The sequence below is a fragment of the Oncorhynchus keta genome, chromosome 1 (genome assembly GCF_023373465.1).
Source record: "Oncorhynchus keta strain PuntledgeMale-10-30-2019 chromosome 1, Oket_V2, whole genome shotgun sequence".
NCBI lineage: Eukaryota > Metazoa > Chordata > Actinopteri > Salmoniformes > Salmonidae > Oncorhynchus > Oncorhynchus keta.
Genome location: NC_068421.1, coordinates 65535602 through 65556189, shown reverse-complemented (window position 1 = coordinate 65556189; position 20588 = coordinate 65535602). Strand labels below are relative to the sequence as shown.

The 20588-nt window shown below is 43.6% G+C and overlaps 1 protein-coding gene across 12 annotated transcripts; it reads right to left on the bottom strand.

Annotated features, from left to right (window-relative positions):
* Window positions 1–8759: 8759 nt before the first annotated feature.
* LOC127906311 (uncharacterized) lies at window positions 8760–9830 on the bottom strand. Of its 12 annotated transcripts, none has more exons than XR_008060868.1 (3): window positions 9460–9830; window positions 9140–9339; window positions 8760–9059 (listed from the first exon to the last, which is right to left on the bottom strand). XR_008060868.1 is itself a non-coding variant. In XM_052457943.1 (3 exons), the coding sequence occupies exons 1-3, from the start codon at window positions 9823–9825 to the stop codon at window positions 8763–8765; spliced, it is 903 nt and encodes a 300-aa protein (XP_052313903.1). In that variant the 5' UTR covers window positions 9826–9830; the 3' UTR covers window positions 8760–8762. The 12 variants fall into 12 exon arrangements, 4 of the variants coding, with proteins under 4 accessions (XP_052313903.1, XP_052313905.1, XP_052313898.1 ...); XR_008060870.1 differs by having other exon boundaries at window positions 9140–9299; XR_008060872.1 differs by having other exon boundaries at window positions 9220–9419; window positions 9500–9830.
* Between the last annotated feature and the right edge of the window lie 10758 nt (window positions 9831–20588).

Below are 20588 nucleotides of genomic sequence, written 5' to 3'. Positions count from 1 at the left end.
TTACGCAACTCAACCAATTTTAAATCAGAACTAGATGTTGAACTGATGTCTGGTCCCAGTGGGAGAAGGACTGAATAGTTTAGAGCATCTTGAACAAGCCAAAGGAAGTATGCAGGCATGTTGATTGTGAATCATGAAAAAGCATGTGGGCAAAAACCTCCAAAATATTTCAAGGCACCCTCAGTGGACCGTTTAAAACCACTTTATCAAAATCAAACCAAATCAATCTTTATTTGTCACATGCGTCGAATACAACAGGTGTAGGTAGACCTTACCGTGAAATGCTTCCTATAATAAGAAAATATTTACCAAATAAACTAAAGTAAAAAAAAATGGAAAAAAGTAACACAATAAAATAACAATAACGAGGCTATATACAGGGGGTACCGGTACCGAGTCAATGTGCGGGGGTACAGGTTAGTTGAGGCAATTTGTACATGTAGGTAGGGGTAAAGTAATTATGCATAGATAATAAAAAGCGAGTAGCTGCAGTGTAGTAACAAATGGGGCGGGGGGATGTTAATGCAAATAGTACGGGTGACCATTTGATTTATTGTTCACCAGTCTTATGGCTTGGCGGTTAAAGCTGTTAAGGAGCCTTTTGGTCCTAGACTTGGTGCTCTGGTACTGCTTACCGCGTGGTAGCAGAGAGAACAGTCTATGACTTATGTGACTGGAGTCTTTGACAATTTTTCCTCTGACACCGCCTATTGGGTATGTCCTGGATGGCAGGAAGCTTGGCCCCAGTGACCACTGGACCGTACGCCCTACCCTCTGTAGTGCCTTACGGTCAGATACCGAGCAGTTGCCATACCAGGTGGTGATGCAACCGGTCAGGATGCTCTTGACGGCACAGTTGTAGAACTTTTTGAGGATCTGGGGACCCATGCCAAATCTTTTAAGTCTCCTGAGGGGGAAAAGGTGTTGTCGTGCCCTCTTCATGTGTGTGGTGTGTTTGGACCATGATAGTTCATTGGTGATGTGGACACCAAGGAACTTGGTAAAAGGGCTTTTATGTACTCTGCGCCATCGTCTTGGAACGCCTTACAAAATACTTTTAAACTGGAAGAATTTCTCCCGATTGGTATTTTTAAATCAATGATGAATGATCTTGAGACTGATTCCCTGACCTGTCAATGTTTTTAATTTGCTGTTTTTGATTTTGATAATGTTTTTTACTAGATTACTTTGAGTATTTCTTGTTGTTTGTCTGTAATTTTTGTAATGACTTGGTGCTGCCTATCTTGGCAAGTGTAACGGATGTGAAGTTATACTGTTACATTGGTGCCGTGACCTGGATCGCTGGTTGCTGCGGAAAAAGGAGGAGGTCAAAAGGGGGGTGAGTGTAACGGATGTGAAACGGCTAGCTTAGTTAGCGGTGGTGCGCGCTAAATAGTGTTTCAATCGGTGACGTCACTTGCTCTGAGACCTTGAAGTAGTAGTTCCCCTTGCTCTGCAAGGGTCGTGGCTTTTATGGAGCAATGAGTAACGATGCTTCGTGGGTGATTGTTGTTGATGTGTGCAGAGGGTCCCTGGTTCGCGCCTGGGTATGGGCGAGGGGACGGTCTAAAGTTATACTGTTACACAAGGACGCTCTTGAAAAATAGATTTTAAATCTCAATGAGCCCTTCCTGTTTGAATAAAATTAAAATAAATACGTCTTTCCCTCGATCCTGACTCGTCTCCCAGTCCCTGCCACTGAAAACATTCCCCACAACATGCTGCTGCAACCACCATGCTTCACCGTAGGGATGGTGCCAGGTTTCCTCCAGACGTGACACTTGGCATTCAGGCCGAACAGAATTCAATCTTGGTTTAATCAGACCAGAGAGTCTTGTTTCTCATGGTCTGAGAGTCTTTACATGCCTTTTGGCAAACTAAAAGTTGGCTGTCATATGCCTTTTACTGAGGAGTAGCTTCCGTCTGGCCACTCTGCCATAAAGGACTGATTGGTGGAGTACTTTGGAGATGGTTGTCCTTCTGGAAGGTTCTCTCATCTCCATAGCAGAACTCTGGACCTTTGTCAGAGGGACCATCGGGTTCTTGGTCACCTCCCTTAACAAGGCCCTTCTCCCTCGATTGCTCAGTTTGGCCGGGCAGCCAGCTCTAGGAAGAGTCTTGGTGGTTCCAAACTTCTTCCATTGAAGAGTGATGGAGTTCACTGTGTTCTTTGGGACCTTCAATGCTGCAGACATTTTTGTACCCTTCCCCAGATCTATGCCTTGTCCACTCTGGAGCTCTGTCAGAGTGACCATCGGGTTCTATGGACAACTCCTTCGACCTCATGACTTGGTTTATGCTCTGACATGCATTGTCAACTGTGGGACCTTATATAGACAGATGTGTTCCTTTCCAAATCATGTCCAACAATTGAATTTATCACAGGTGGACTCCAATCAAGTTGTAGAAACATCTCAAGGATGATCGATGGAAACAGGATACACCTGAGCTCAATTTTTGAGTCTCATATAAAAGGGTTTGAATACTTATGTAAGTCATGTATTTCTATTTTTTTGGGGGGTTGTTCTAGAAACCTGTTTTTGCTTCGTTATTATGGGGTATTGTGTCTAGATTGATGAGGAAAACAAGTAATTTAATCAATTTCAGAACAAGGTTGTAACGTAACAAAATGTGGAAAGAGTCAATGGGTCTGAATACTTTCCAAATACACTGTAGGGTGAGTCAACATGTTTTTTCCACACACACACACACACACACACGCACGCACGCACGCACGCACGCACGCACGCACGCACGCACGCACGCACGCACACACACACACACACACACACACACACACACACACACACACACAGTCTTGTACAGCTGACCTTGTGGGGACACACAATTCAGTCCCATTCAAAATCCTATTTTCCCTAACCCCTAAACCTAAACCTAACCTGTACTCTTACCCTAACCGTAACTCTAACCATGCTGTTTGTTACATGCTGTTTGCTTTGTGGACATCACCAGACAGAAGATGCTTTCAGATTTTGTGATGAAACAAGGGTGTGGTTGAATTTATTCTTCCACTGTATGTTCTTATTGGCTTGGCCTTAGGCCTATATATAACGGTGGCAAGGCATATGAACTAACAGGTTATAGAGCAAACAACACAATTATTGCAACACATAGGTTGTAATATTGCATTTTTTTCCTGGCTTTGATTTCCAGTGATTTTACCGCTACTGGCAACACAGTATTAGTGAGAGACAAAGTCTGTGAAACTTACATTGAACTTCTTGCTGTCTCTTTCTGCCCATTTTATCTGCCTCGTGAATTCACCCAACTATTCTATGTTGTTGTTTACAGTATATCCGCCCACGTGCTAATGTTGATGAAGCCACAGAGCTCTTAAAAAACACCCTTCATAAACTGGATACCATATCACCAGATTCTCCCAAGTCTGTCCTTTTTACCATTGCCCCATGGATAAAGCACTAAAAGGCTATCATCAATATGTGACTTCTGCCACTTGCCAAAATAGGATTCTGGACTCATGCTATGTCTCAGTCCCAGGAGCCTATAGGTCACTCCCTCTGCATCCCCTCGGATCAGCTGATCACCATATCGTTCTACTCGCCCCTGCCTACACTCCAGTGGTGAAGAGAGTAGAGAGGGAGGTGAGAATAGTTAAAACATGGACTGCCCAAAGTATTGATGCACTGCCAGGCTGTTTAGACTGCACCAATTGGGAACTGTTCTTAGAGTTATGTTCCAGCTTAATTTAACAAGTACTAACAGTGTCAAAATACATAACTTTTTGTGTTGACTCAATAATCCCAATGAAACAGATGACTATTTTCCCCAACAAACCCTGGGTGACCAAGGAGCTCAAGGGCATTCTTAATGAGAAAAAATTGTATTTTTCACAGGTAAGATGGAGCAGAAAAAAATGGTTAACATGGAAGTCAAGCAAGCCATTAGACACGCTAAAAATCAATCTAAAAACAAGATTGAGTAGAAGTTTGAGCAGGTGAACTATAGGGCAGCCTGGCAGGATATTAAAATCATGGCTGCTGTAAGCGTGCTGTCAGAAATGAGGCTTGTGAGTTTGGAGGGATCAGTATGAGCTGAACATATTCTACACTCGCTTTGAGAGGCCCGACCTCACCCCTGACCTCACCCCTGACGCGGTGGAGCTTAAGCAGAGTTTCACGCCATGTGCCACGTTCACACCTCAAGCAAATGACGTGATGAAACGGCTTAAATCCACACCAATCAACAAAGCCCCGGGACTGGGTGGAATCTGTGGCAGGACCCTCCGGTACTGTGCTGAGCAGCTCAGTGGGGTCCTACTCCAGATGTTCCAGTCCTCGCTGGACCAAAGCCTTGTCCCACCCACTGCCATGGAAAACATCTAATCAAAATAACATTTTATTTGTCACATGCGCCGTGTACAACAGGTGTAGACCTTACTGTGAAATGCTTACTTACAAGCCCCCAACAATGCAGTTTTAAGAAAATACCCCAAAAAGTAAGAGATAAAAATAAATAATTAAAGAGCAGCAGTAAAATAACAATATACAGGGGGTACCGGTACAGAGTCAATGTGCGGGGGCACCGGTGTCGAGGTAATTAAGGTAATATGTACATGTAGTTAGAGTTAATAAAGTGACTATGCATAGATAATTATGGATTTTTTTAAACTGACAGGCCACAGAGAGTCTATACTAATGGTACCATGTCAGACACCCTACTCACTTGCACAGGGACTGACCATGGCCCAGCCCTTCAGGACTTCATTGACTGGTGTGGCAGTGCACTGCTGGAGTTGAATGTCTCCAAGATGAAGGAAATGGTTGTTGACTTCAGGATTAAGCCCCACCGGATGGACCCAGTGATCATCCATGGTAAGGAGATGGACATTTTGGACCAGTATAAATATCTTGGTAGCATCGTTGATAACACCCTGAAATTTGAACAAAACACAGACTCCATCATCATAAAAACACCAGAGACAATACTTTCTCGGGAAACTGAACTCATTCAGTGTCCACAAATCAATACTACAAACCTTTAACAGTTCTTTCATCGAGAGCATTCTGTGTTTCTCTTTCAGATGCTGGTTCACATCCCTCTCTGTCAAGAACAGGAACTGCCTCCAAGCCATTGTGAACACCTGCTCTAAGATCACCTGGGGGCCTCTCAGAAGTCTGGCCTCATTCTTTGAGCAGAAGGCCAGGAGGAAGGCCTATGATATCCTGGGTGACAGCGCCCATGTCCTCAACCCGCAGTTCCAATTGCTCCCCCTTGGACGCCTCCAACCTCCTGCTGTCTCAAGTGTCCCACTAATAGGCGCAGGGCCTTGTTTGTGCCCTAGGCCATCCGCCTGGACCTCCAAGGAAGATCTAGGGACTATTCCAGAGATAGTTTAGCCCTGCAATTAATTAAAACTGTGGCTACCATTTAACTTTTAGTTTCTTAAATTGCATCATGCACTGATGTCTTAATAAGTGTTTATATTTAATGTTTTATACTGTCTGTCTGTGTTTGTCCTGTTTGAAGCATCCTGTCAGCCCTGAACGAATTGCCCTTCTGGGATTAATACAGTTTTATTGTATAATGTATGGCCAGGATAAATTATGACATTAATTTCTGCTCTCAAAATCCATGGGATCAGGCCTACCAACTGCCTTACTCTTTAGACCTGCTTTTGGTGGGTCTTAAAACTTCCCTTTAGTGCTGCATGAAATGGTCACTTTTGCACTTGTTTTTAAGGACACACCTTAGATATTGCCACCCCTCACAACTCATCGCAAGCAAGCTGATGTTAGACAGGTAAATTGCTGAACCTGGCATAAGGGGTGGAAAATTCCAGTGCGGCAGTTTTTCCATGATGAAATTGCGAACTAACGTGCGTTTGAGACTTGCGCCTCCTTAGCGCCAGCCGAAAATAGAGCCCACAATCATTTCCTCTCAACCCAATGGGTCAGGTATGGTTCCCTTGGTAAGACACTGCATTATATGCTGCCTAACAGACTATGCATCTGTCCATGTTCATTCAATGATTGATTTGAAAGCTCACTGGATTGTGTGAATTGATTGCAATGTAGTAATTTTCTATAAGAACAGGAGGCAGAACAGGGATTCTTGTTTGGTTTAAACATGCTTGCTAACCTTGGCTCGATGTAATCATAATCAGAGTGTGTATGTGTGTGTGCAAGAGTGAGATGTCAGAATCTGGTGATTACTGAGAAGGGAAGAGCGGCAATTTGCTTCCCAAATAGTATGGCAATGTAAACCAGGAGCTCTGTACTGGGGCAAACAGTCCTGACAGATGATGATGTGCCCCGCCTCCACAATGTAGTGTGCAGCATCCACAGAGAGGTTGAGGTGCTCGTTGAAATTGCTCATATGAGTTTAAGGATAAATGTACGTCAAGCTGTGCCACCACAGCATGAACTAATTTAATCACTTCAAGTATGGTGTGTCAGTCAACTCTGCTGGTGCAGATAAGGTGTTTGTATGTGTCCTACTGAAGTCAAGCAACAGTTCAAACTTCCTTCCCTCCCTCCCTCCCTCCCTCCCTCCCTCCCTCCCTCCCTCCCCCTCCCTCCCTCCCTCCCTCCCTCCCTCCCTCCCTCCCTCCCTCCCTCCCTCCCTCCCCCTCCCTCCCTCCCTCCCTCCCCTCCCTCCCTCCCTCCCTCCCTCACTCACTCACTCACTCACTCACTCACTCAATCAATCACTCACTCACTCAATCACTCACTCAATCACTCACTACTAAGCCAGAAAACTTCACGAGTTCTAAAGGCAGCTGTCTAAATATGGCAATTTTCTTAGAAAGCGTTGGATCTTCTGGATGTGACTCCCCATGCTTTAAGATTTCCGGGATGAAAAACCAGGACTTCAGTGTACAGAAAACAGAAACATCCTAACATACACTACAGCCGCCCATGTAGTGTTCAGGTGGTGTGGAAGCTTTTGAAGTGTATGACTCAACAGATGAGAGACACCCCCAGTCTGAATGACAGAAATAGGTCTGTATGAAACCTGCCATACTACCTCTCCATGCTACCTCTCTGGCTCTCTCTCTCACATTGAATTATGCTACAGCAGCTGACTGAGTGAAAGTCATCAAATGAAGATTAAAGATGAGGCTGTTTCTAGTGACAGGCACCGTCGCCAGGCTTGTCACAGGGCCTCTGGGGAATGGAGACAATTACATTTAGAATGGGATTCATTCAAAGCGTTCAACAACTTATTAATTGCATATTGCAAACAGTACATTTCAGCAAAATGCATTGATGAGGAACTGTAAGAAGCTGCCACCATTTTAATGTGTGTTTTCGGAATTCCTTATTAGCATATCATATAGAGAGATGGGAAAGTTGGAATTCATTTTCTTGCGCATACAGTTTCGCTCTCATAAATGGCTTCCTCCATTTGTTCTGAAGTTTGCTTAAAGTTAAAGATATTCTCCAGTACCTTTGTATTATTTTTAGCCATTAGTTCTGAAAGTAACACATGGGCCGAAAATTACGATTGACGTCACAAATGTGCAGATGTGTGCACCACGTCATTGCTCTCTCTCTCGCTCTACTGTGTGTGCGTCTTTCTAGCTGGTACTCAAATGGTGCACCCCTGACTGGCAAAGCACAAACAATGCTTAAACAAATATAAACAATATAATTATAGAGATAAACTCAAAATACCAACATGTGAGAAATACAGTACTTTATTAATGTTTCAATGGAACCCACCAAAATAATTTATTGATTTAATTGAAAATCAATATCCTCCAAATCAAGGTTTCACAATTAATGGCATCCTTAAAGATTATTGTAAATAACATCTACCAAAATTAAACCACAAATTAAATTCCACTTATTTAAGTTGATCTAAGTCTTAAGGAACTATATTGAGCCACTACATCACTTCCTGTTTCACTAGGTTATAAAAATGAGGTAACACACATTAAATATCCCGCTGTCATCCAACACCATGAAAAAAACAAAAGAACTAGCAGTTCAAAAGAGACAGATGATCATAGACCTTCTTAAATCTGGTAATGGCTACAAGAAGATCCACAAACGATTGAATACACCACTGAGCACTACCAGGGCAATTATTAGAAAATTCAGAAGATATGGAACAGTTGAAAACCTCACGGGTAGAGGACGAAAATGCATTTTGCCCCCCAGGATAGGGAGGAGGATGATGAGAGAAACAACAAAATCCCCAAGAATCACTGTAAAAAAATTGCAGGCCTTGGTGGCGTCTTGAGGTCACCATGTTTCAAAAAGCACCATCAGACGCCACCTCCACATCCACAGGCTCTTTGGAAGGGTTGCCAGAAGAAAGCCCTTTCTGACCCCAAGACACAGACGCAAGCGCTTGGAGTTTGCAATACGTCATTTAAATTATGACTGGAAGAAGGTGCTCTGGTCAGATGAGACCACATTTTAAAGTTTTGGTCAGGTACAGTATCGGCATGTTTGGAGTCGAAACAGAGATGTATACAAGGAGAGTCACCTCATACCCACGGTGAAATATGGAGGGGGGTCAGTGATGTTTTGGGGCAGTTTTAATTCCAGAGGTCCAGGGGCACTGGTTAAGATTGATGGCATAATAAATTCCACCAAGTATCAGGCAATTATGGCTGACAATCTGGTTGCCTCTGCCAGAAGGCTGGGACTTGGCCGTAGGTGGACTTTCCAACAAGACAATGACCCAAAACATACCTCAAGATCCACACAGAAATGGTTCTGAGACAACAAACATCAATGTTCTGCCATGGCCATCTCAGTGGCCGGACCTCAATCCAATGGAAAACCTGTGGGCTGAGTGGAAGAGGGCAGTTGATAAGTGAAAACCTGTGGGCTGAGTGGAAGAGGGCAGTTGATAAGTGAAAACCTGTGGGCTGAGTGGAAGAGGGCAGTTGATAAGTGAAAACCTGTGGGCTGAGTGGAAGAGGGCAGTTGATAAGTGAAAACCTGTGGGCTGAGTGGAAGAGGGCAGTTGATAAGTGAAAACCTGTGGGCTGAGTGGAAGAGGGCAGTTGATAAGTGAAAACCTGTGGGCTGAGTGGAAGAGGGCAGTTGATAAGTGAAAACCTGTGGGCTGAGTGGAAGAGGGCAGTTTATAAGGGAAAACCTGTGGGCTGAGTGGAAGAGGGCAGTTTATAAGTGAAAACCTGTGGGCTGAGTGGAAGAGGGCAGTTGATAAGTGAAAACCTGTGGGCTGAGTGGAAGAGGGCAGTTGATAAGTGAAAACCTGTGGGCTGAGTGGAAGAGGGCAGTTGATAAGTGAAAACCTGTGGGCTGAGTGGAAGAGGGCAGTTGATAAGTGAAAACCTGTGGGCTGAGTGGAAGAGGGCAGTTGATAAGTGAAAACCTGTGGGCTGAGTGGAAGAGGGCAGTTGATAAGTGAAAACCTGTGGGCTGAGTGGAAGAGGGCAGTTGATAAGTGAAAACCTGTGGGCTGAGTGGAAGAGGGCTGTTGATAAGTGAAAACCTGTGGGCTGAGTGGAAGAGGGCTGTTGATAAGTGAAAACCTGTGGGCTGAGTGGAAGAGGGCAGTTGATAAGTGAAAACCTGTGGGCTGAGTGGAAGAGGGCAGTTGATAAGTGAAAACCTGTGGGCTGAGTGGAAGAGGGCAGTTGATAAGTGAAAACCTGTGGGCTGAGTGGAAGAGGGCAGTTGATAAGTGAAAACCTGTGGGCTGAGTGGAAGAGGGCAGTTGATAAGTGAAAACCTGTGGGCTGAGTGGAAGAGGGCAGTTGATAAGCACAAACCCAAGAATGTGAAGGATCTTGAAAGGATCTGCATAGAGGAATGGTCCAAAATCCCTCCAAATGTGTTCCTTAACCTTGTCAAACATTACAGGAAAAAACTCCATGTTGTTATCCTTGCCAGAGGTGGTTGTGCTAAGTACTAAATGAGGAGTACCAATAATTATGAAGTTAAATGTATTTTGTATTAAATAATTGTATGATTTTGGTTGGTTCTATTGAAACATTGATAAAGTACAGTATTTCTCACATGTTGGTATTTTGAGTTTATCTCCATAATTATATTGTTTATATATATTTTTGTTTTGTTTGTGCATTGCCAGTTAGGGGTGCCAGTAATTTTGGAGCTCACTGTATGAAGGTGTCACGTTCAAAGTCACTGAGCTCTTCAGTAAGGCCATTCTACTGCCGATGTCTGTCTATGGAGATTGCATGGCTGTTTTGCTCGATTTTATAACCCCTGTTAGCAACGGGTGTGTCTGAAATAGCTGAATACACTAATTTAAAGGGGTGTCTGCATACTTTTGTACAGTATATATAGAGTATGTAGATGAGTATGCTTAAAGTGAACAAAAAAGGTTATATAATTGCTGTTCCTATGACGTTTAGGAGATCCCACAGCCAAAGGGATCCCTCTCCAACAGATACATGTTTCCTCTGCTAGTGTAAGCAGCAGGAGAGGATGGCAGTCCAAACACACGGCAATAAGAGGAATCCCTGGGGAACTTCCAGAGTTGTTAAGGCCATGAATATTTCAAGGGCCCTTTGTTTCCCCTCAGGGTGATCTTTTACAAGCAGCCAATTAGTAGCTGAGGATTCACATGGGCCGGGGCTTTTCTTAATCATTGACCGTCAATTAGTGCCCATGTGCCTTTGTACAGCTGTGCATGGACGAATCGTGAGACCCACTTGTTTGTCCACTTCCAAACTGTGGAGATATCCCTTATGGCTTGTATTACTGGTTGCTTGGAAAACACCAGAAAAACTATTCAAGATTGCCTAAATGTTCTTGGGCATTCAAATGAGTCAACACCCTGTCCTAATTTTCCACAAAGTAACTTGTCTTGATTTGATAATCATATCACCACCTGACTTGTGTTATGATTATTTTTAAATGTAGAATATTAGTGGTTAACAGCAGCAGTTAGCACAGTCCTGGGATTTCTTTTTTAAATTAATTAACAGTGTATCACTTTATGGAAACGCTGGATGCAGCTGAGTGCTTCGCTTACTCTGCAGGCAGCGCAGAGATTTGGGATCCCTTGACAGCTCTTAACACACCCTCTGTGGAGAAACTCACAGAATCAACACCACCAGATCCTCAAGCACACACATTCAGACAGTTGCTTTGTAAATAATTCCTTTTATATTTTTTCCTTTTAATAATCAACAAAGGTTAACTAACTTGAAGTACTGTGTATAAAATTGAGAGACACAAAGGCCTTATAGTTTGAGTGTTGTTTGTGTTGGGTTATGTGTATTTTCTAATGGTCTTGAAGAGAAAGAGGGATTGCGGAAAGTGAGAAGGGAGCGAAGAAAGTGGGTCAGGTTGAGAGGTGGGAAGAGTGGTGACCTGTGATAACATTAAAGGCCTCCCTTTTCTGACCAGCAATTAGAGCCCTCCAAATTATGATCTATACTGGCAGAGTGTGCTCAGCTATGCAATGGAGATGGATGGAGAGGGTGCAGGACACTGCAGATTGATTATTGATTTGGAGGACAGTGATGGATCGGGACTTAGAGAGAGAGACTTAGAGAGACCCTGAGAGTACAGAGAGTGGGGGTGGATTTAAAGGAATTTATGTTTTTGGAGTGTGGCTTGCGGGAGAGGGGATGAGAGGGTGTGGGAGGAGTATTGATCAACTGCCCATTGCAACCTTGAGTGGAAGCTTTTCACTATTAGTTCACACATTTCTGAGTTGCTAGGTTTTAATGTATAAGACAAAGCAAAATATTGTTCATAATATGTAAGATAATGTAAAAGTTGTAATATTTGTATTATCCAAAGAAACTTAATTGAAACAAAAATGATAAATGTCCTCATTCTGGAATGAATTCTGTGATTTAACAATGGAAGGTATGTTCCAATCCCAGAAGCCATTTTGTTAATCAAGATCATCTGAACATAGCACTCCGTTAATGAAATGGAACAGATGTGAACTGTAGAGGATGCACTATAGAATATGTAGGCTTTGTTATAGGAGGTGACTACAGGAAGGATTGCTCATGAAGTCATCAGTCTTTGTATCCAGTCTCTGCATGATTCAGATCTGAGAGATTGTTTTCCAAACAGTAGAGAGCTATAAATCACACACCTAGATGCCTGAGCCTTTAATCAGTATGGACAGCTTTGGACTTGTGCCTGAGTGTGTGCATACATGTGTGTGCCAGTGAAGGCTACTGGGAGGAGCTATAGGAGGATGGGCTCATTGTAATGCCTGGAATGGAGCTAATGGAATGGTATCGAACATAGGGAAACCATATTTGACTCTATTCCAGTCATTCTATTCCAACCATTCAAATGACCCCGTCCTATAGCTCCTCCCATCAGCCTCCACTGGTAAGTGTCTCTCGCTCTCTCTAGCCTTGTTTATACATGGTGCAAACATGCATCTTTTGTCCTGATCTTATCCACATTCTGATTGTGCCCACATTGTAGCTGTTGCATCTACTCGGCGCCATCTTGTTTGTCCACCGTTGTTCCTGTACCCAAGAAAGCAAAGGTAACTGAACTAAATGACTATTGCCCAGTAGCACTCACTTTGTTATCATGAAATACTTTGAGAGGCAGTCTCATCTTTAATCTTACCCGACACCCCAAACCCCTAAAATTTGCTTACCGCCCCAACAGGTCCACGGATGATGCAATCACCATCGAAAGTGCATTCGGAAAGTATTCAGACCCCTTGACTTTTTCCATATTTTGTTAAGTTACAGCCTTTTAAAAAACGGATTAAATAAAAAATGTCATCAATCTACACACAATACCACATAATGACAAAGTGGAAACATTTTTGGCAAATGTATTACAAATACAAAAGATAAAGTAGACCCTTTGCTATGAGACTTGAAAGTTGAGCACAGGTGCATCCTGTTCCGATTGATCATCCTTGAGATGTTTCTACAACTTCATTGGTAAATTCAATTGATTGGACATGATTTGGAAAGGCACACACCAGTCTATATAAGGTCCCACATGTAACAGTGCATGTCAGAGCAAAAACCAAGCCATGAGGTCAAAGGAATTGTTCATAGAGCTCTTGTGTCAAGGCACAGATCTGGGGAAGGGTATGAAAACAAATTCTGCCGCATTGAAGGTCCCCAAGAACACAGTGGCCTCCATCATTGTTAAATGGAAGAATAAGGAACCACCAAGAATCTTCCTCGATCTGGCTGCCCTGCCAAACGGAGGAGAAGGGCCTTGGCCAGGGAGGTGACCAAGAACCCAATGATCACTCTGACAGAGCTCCAGAGTTCCCCTGTGAAGATGGGAGAACCTTCCAGAAGGACAGCCATCTCTGCAGCACTCAACCAATCAGCCCTTTATGGTAGAGTGGCCAGACGGCATGTGACAGCCCGCATGTGACAGCCCGCTTGGAGTTTGCCAAAAGGCACCTAAAGGATTCTCAGACCATGAGAAACAAGAATTTTCTGGACTGATGAAACGAAGATTGAACTCATCGGCTTGAATGCCAAGTGTCACGTGTGGAGGAAACCTGGCACCATCCCTACGGTGAAGCATGGTGGTGGCAGCATCATACTCATCATACTAAGGTTTCTCAGTGGCAGGGACTGGAACACTAGTCAGGATCGAGGGAAAGATGAACAGAGCAAAAGTACAGAGAGATCCTGAGGTCCAGAGCGCTCAGGACCTCAGACTGGAGGGAATTTAAGACAACGCAGGAGTGGCTTCGGGATAAGTCTCTGAATTTCCTTGAGTGGTCCAGCCAGAGCCCGGACTTGAACCCGAAAGAACATCTCTGGAGAGACCTGAAAATAACTGTGCAGCAGCGATCCCCGTCCAGCCTGACAGAGCTTGAGACGATCTGCAGAGATGAATGGGAGAAACTCCCCAAATACAGGCGTGCCAAGCTTGTAGCGTCATACCCAAGAAGACTCTAGGCTGTAATCTCTGCCAAAGGTGCTTCAACAAAGTATTGAATAAAGGGTCTGAAAACTAATGTAAATGTGCTATTTCCATTTTTTTTTTTTAAATGTCAAAAACCTGTTTTTGCTTTGTAAATTATGGGGTTTTGTTATTGTGTGTAGATTGATGAAGAAAACAAACAATTTAATCCATTTGAGAATAAGGCTATAACGTAACAAAATGTGGGGAAAGTCAAGGGATCTGAATATTTTTTGAATACACTGTATGTCAGAATGCTGCTCATCGACTACAGCTCAGCTTTCAAAACCATAGTGCCCTCCAAGCTAATCCCTAAGCTCTGGGCCCTGGGTCTGAACCCCGCCCTGTACATCTTGGTCCTTCACTTCCTGACGGGCCGACCCCAAGTGGTGAGGGAAGGCAACAACACCTCCGCTACACTGATCATGCTGGAACTCCCTGTTCACCCAATACTGCGTGGCCACGCACGACCCAAACTCAATCATCAAGACGACACAACAGTGGTAGGCCTGATTACTAATCACCAGTAATTAATATCTGTCCGTGAGAAGCACCTTGATGCAGTACAAATACTCTCACTTACATCTGCTGTGAAAATTTGCAAACCATTTGCTTCTTCACACACCAGGATGCCAAGGTCAGCACATCTGAATGTAAGTGACAGTATTTGTACTGCATTAAGGTGCTGCTCACGGACGGAAATTAATTATTTGGAAATGGGCAGTAAATTAATGGACCAAATATTTACCCAACTTCTATTGGCTCAGTGTTCTGGGCAAACACATTCACTCGTCCTCTGTTCTGGTCCATTCTTATGCCTACTTTCTCCATTGTTAAATTTGCATTATTAATTTGTGGATCACAGAACAGTGTACTGCCAACATTCGGTTTGTTGTTTTTATGAAATCGTTTTCTTTAAATAATTTTAAATCATAGCTAAAGTTTGTATTGCTACTGATTCCGCGACGTGATCAGCCTTTACGGCTGGGACCACAAGTTTGTGTCCTGGATTCCTGTTAAGTAGCAGTTAGCTGCTAGCCATCATGAAAATGGAGCAGGCTAACGCTAGCAGTGCTAGCCCAGCATTGTTTTTAACGACGGCCAGGCACAAATGCTTCAGGTGTGAGATGATTTCAATGATCTTAGAGCTAACACAGATGCCAAACAGCTCTTTATCCGTATACTCTTGGATTTAAGTGCTGCATTCGACATTGTTGACCATGATGTCCTTCTGGACAGACTGGAGAGGTGGGTTGGCCTCTCCGGTCCACTTCTAAATTGGTTTGGGACACATTTAACAGGTCAAGAGTTTTTTAATCATCTTTGGTGAACATAACTCAGAGAAAAAACATGTCATGTGGCATTCCACAGCGTCTGATTTTGGGTTCGGTACTGTTTATATATGCTACACCTTGGCAGAGTTATCAGAAAGCACAGCATTCATTTTCACTGCTACGCAGACGATACACAACTTTACATTTCTGTGTCACCAGATCATGTTAGCTTCATGGATCAATTATTAGACTGTATTAGTGATTGAAATACTTGGATGGTTCACAACTTCCTCCAGCTAAATCAAGACAAGGCCGAGGAACTTGCTGGAGCCAAAGTACAGAGAGAGAATCTGGCCGCACATTTTAATTCACAGGCAATAAAGATAAAACACCAGGTAAAAAACCTAAGTGTTATTTTAGATTCTGAACTCTAATTTCAAATCACACATTAGGAATGTGACCAAAATAGCTTTTTACCACCTGAGGAACATTGCCACGGTGCGAACATTTCTCTCTCAGGCTGATACAGAGAGACTCATCCATGCTTTAATTACATGCTCTCCTGTCTGGTCTACCCAAGAAACCCATTGGTCAACTGCAAAACATACAGAATGCTGCAGCACGGGTACTGACCAAGACCAGATGGAGGGCACAGTTTTAAGGACTCTGCACTGGCTGCCTCTGAGTTTTATAAGTTTTAGAATTTGAAGATTCTTCTATTGGTTTTTAAATCAATCCACGACTGTGCACCCCAATACATGTCAGACATGCTTTTAAGTTATGTACCCAGTAAGTCAGTAAGTCCCTCAGGTCCTCACTGGCCTTTTAAATATCCCAAAGCCTAGGACCAAGAGGCATGGAGAGACAGCCTTTAGTTACTATGCCCCCAGCCTCTGGAATAGCCTGCCAGAGAACCTGAGGGAGGCTGAAACTGTGGACATTTTTAAAAGAGATCTTAAAACACACCTTTTTAGCTTTGCTTTTCCTTAGGGGGCGATTTAATCGTTCAGTTTTTATTGTTATTCTTTAGCTTTTTGTCCTCTTATGTTTGTTGTGTCGTAAATATTTCAGTTTTTATTTCATTTCTTTTGTTTGTTTTTCCTGTTAAGCACAGTGTTGCATTCCATGTCTGAAATGTGCTGATTTGAAATAGAAAAGCACAACTTGCTGGCAAAAAGGCTGATGCATCATGTGTTGACAGTTGGTAAAATGATTTAAAGGGTTCTCCTGGAACATTGATTTCAGTGTACCCAATGGTCATATCCAAGTTTTGTTGCAGTCTATATATCCATGCCATTTCAGACCTAAATACCGTTTGATATATACTATTTCAGGACTCTATTACTTGTAAAAAAAACATACTTTCCTCTTACACTTCTATTTTTGATAACAGCATATGGTCCATATCTCAGAGTAATTGAGTCTTTGACCACACAAGTCCTGCTTACACAGTGAGCCTCTTTTTGCTGGCCTGGTCAACTTCCTGAAATGCAGCGAGGTGAACAACTGTCCTGAGATAACATACGAAGCTGGGAAATCTGGTATTTTTGTTCTATTTGAAATTATTTTCGTTTTTTACTGTGCGTTGAGCACCTCCTCCGCTTTAGATTAATCACTTGCAAAAGACTGACGAGGGCTAAATGAATGCCAGTGATGATGGCTAAATGAATGCCAGTGATGATGGCTAAATGAATGCCAGTGATGATGGCTAAATGAATGCCAGTGAAGAGGGCTAAATTAATGCCAGTGATGAGGGCTAAATTAATGCCAGTGATGATGGCTAAATGAATGCCAGTGAAGAGGGCTAAATTAATGTCAGTGATGAGGGCTAAATGAATGCCAGTGATGATGGCTAAATGAATGCCAGTGATGATGGCTAAATGAATGCCAGTGAAGAGGGCTAAATTAATGCCAGTGATGAGGGCTAAATTAATGCCAGTGATGAGGGCTAAATTAATGCCAGTGATGAGGGCTAAATTAATTCCAGGAATGAGGGCTAAATTAATGCCAGTGATGAGGGCTAAATTAATGCCAGTGATGAGGGCTAAATTAATGCCAGTAATGAAGCCATTAGTGTAATTACAAGCGTGGCAATCAGCCCATATTTTGACCTATTTTTTTTGCGTGTAGCTGATAGAAAACATCTCACCAACCTGTGGAAGGGGGCTCTTAAAACTCCAACCATCCATCAGCTGCCCCCTTTCCCTCTCCCGGTGCATCCACACACCCGTACACACACACGCTCCAGCAGCCTCCCTGGCTGAGTGGGAGTTTTGTCTCCAGGCCACAGCAGCCCCCCCGTGGATGGTCATTGTGGACCCTGGGGCGGTTATTTAGTCCCTCGGGAGACCTGCTGAGTGTGAAGGCGAGGGGGAGACCAGGGTAAGGAGCTACAGAGTGATGTGGGGCAATCGTGTTCAAATAAGACCACCTCTTAACGAGTTAGCTGGTGTGCGTGATGCGTTGCGCTGCTTATAGTCCTGCCAATTAGCCACTGTTTACAGCTTTAAAAAGCTCCTTTAAGCCACATTAAACATGCACATCTCAAGAAATGGTTGTGTGGCAGAGAGGTTAATGAATTCTCTCCACCAAGGCGAAGGAAATTATCAAGTGGATCAGGAAGAGATGGCCGCTTCTGAGTGTCAACAAACACTTTGTAAATCCTCTGTCCACTACACACATCGACCTGCCTCTTCCTAACATATGCACACACACACGTACATACTCACACACTTATGCTTACGCACACACCAATAACTAGTCTATATGAAATCCCAGTTTGGGGTGTGTGAATTCTCCCTGACTCGTACAAATCAATGAGGGGGAGGGGAAATTGTGCAAATTAAGAAATTGAAAAAGACGGGACAAGAAAGACCTGTGCAGAATTGGGAATGAAAGAAGTGTGAAATATCTTGAGGCCTCCTGGTTTAACAAATAGCATGTAGGACTGCTGCATGTTTACAGGCTTACAATGGGGCTCCTTCAACCCAAAGTCCACGAATACAATACAGTAAACCAAAAAGTGTTTTTCTTCTTTCATTTCAGAGCTATATAAATTTGACTGATGTATGGTTGGGGTAAAAAGTCAGCCTGGTCTCAGAAAATCTATTATATATTACAAAAATCTGTGCCACTCTATTTAGTATGATATGTTCCTTTACATTAGGTTGCTTTACATTAACTACATTAATTAGCTAATTAGCTACTTTGCAACTACTTACTACATTTTAGCTACTCTGCAACTACTTAGCATGTTAGCTAACCCTTCCCTAACCTAAAGTAGAATATCATACTAAAACACTTGATTGCAGCATATCACACTAAATGGGTCAAATGTGATCAAGACGTAGGCTACTATACGTTCTGCAATTTATATTACATTGTATGAGCTATTACATTGGTAGGCCAATGCAATGTAAAGTAACATATCATACTAAATGTGGCACAGTTTTATCAAATATAATACGTTTTGCTCTGACCAGGTTGAAAAAGTCTATCTTATTGGAAAGGTTTGTTCTATACTGCGTGAGATGTTTTATTCACTGACTCCCCCCACTGGTATGTTCCACTCTGAGAAACGGTTTGGTGTTTACAGAGAGAAAACAAACCTGACCTGAATAAGCCCAATGTAGCTAGTTCTCAAACAGAGAGGCTGGTAGAGAGTAGTGAGAGACAACAAGGGAGAGCAGAGGGGGAGTCAAACGGTTCCTCTGGATCAGAAGTGGCAGCTCCCTTTAAAGTCTTAGCTTTAGATAGGTGGGGGAGGCTGCCTATATGTTCCACTGAGGAGGAACTGATTTTTGGGTAGTAGCTGATGTGTTATTTATGACATTAGGTAGGTATCCTTTGTTGCCATTGGAGATTATGCTTTTTTTTAAAGATTGTCTTTCTTTTCAAGAAAACGCGAAGGAAAACAGTCTCACAGATGCTCTCTCTCACACACACTTGCATACTAATATGATTCTTCAGGGCATCTTTTGTTTTTCTTTGGTGGCTCATCACATAATGCTATAAATGGCTACCTTGGGTGTTTATTCAAGTTTTAATGTCACATGCACAAGTACAGTGAAATGCCTTTCATGTAAGCTCTAACCCCAACGATGCAGTAATCAATAGCAATCTAAGGTAGAAAAAATACATACGAGATATAAAAATAAGAAATAAGAAGCACACGATAAAGTAAGTAAGCATATGCTATAGACAGGGTCAGTTCCATGTATGTGCATACTATGTGTGTGTGAGCAAATTATGGAGTGAGTGTTTGTTTGTGTGTTGGAGTACCGGTGTATGTAAGTGGACTCCCGAGTGGCGCAGCGGTCTAAGGCTCTGCATCTCAGTGCTAGAGGCGTCTCTACAGACACCCTGGTTCAGCGGTATAGGACACTGCATCTCAGTGCTAGAGGCGTCTCTACAGACACCCTGGTTCAGCGGTATAGGACACTGCATCTCAGGGCATCACTGCAGACACCCTGGTTCAGCGATATAGGACACTACATCTCAGTGCATCACAGCAGACACCCTGGTTCAGCGGTCTAAGGCTCTGCATCTCAGTGCATCACTACAGACACCCTGGTTCAGCGGTGTAAGGCACTACATCTCAGTGCATCACAGCAGACACCCTGGTTCAGCGGTGTAAGGCTCTGCATCTCAGTGCATCACTGCAGACACCCTGGTTCAGCGATATAGGACACTACATTTCAGTGCATCACAGCAGACACCCTGGTTCAGCGGTGTAAGGCTCTGCATCTCAGGGCATCACTACAGACACCCTGGTTCAGCGGTCTAAGGCTCTGCATCTCTGTGCATCACTACAAACACCCTGGTTCAGCGGTCTAAGGCACTACATCTCAGTGCATCACTACAGACACCCTGGTTCAGCAGTATAGGACACTGCATCTCAGTGCATCACTACAGACACCCTGGTTCAGCGATATAGGACACTGCATCTCAGTGCATCACTACAGACACCCTGGTTCAGCAGTATAGGACACTGCATCTCAGGGCATCACTGCAGACACCCTGGTTCAGCGGTCTAGGACACTGCATCTCAGGGCATCACTACAGATACCCTGGTTCAGCGGTCTAGGACACTGCATCTCAGGGCATCACTACAGACACCCTGGTTCAGCGGTCTAGGACACTGCATCTCAGGGCATCACTACAGATACCCTGGTTCAGCGGTCTAGGACACTGCATCTCAGGGCATCACTGCAGACACCCTGGTTCAGCGATTTAGGACACTGCATCTCAGTGCATCACTACAGACACCCTGGTTCAGCGGTCTAGGACACTGCATCTCAGGGCATCATTACAGACACCCTGGTTCAGCGGTCTAGGACACTGCATCTCTGTGCATCACTACAGACACCCTGGTTCAGCGGTCTAGGACACTGAATATCTGTGCATCACTACAGACACCCTGGTTCAGTGGTCTAGGACACTGCATCTCAGG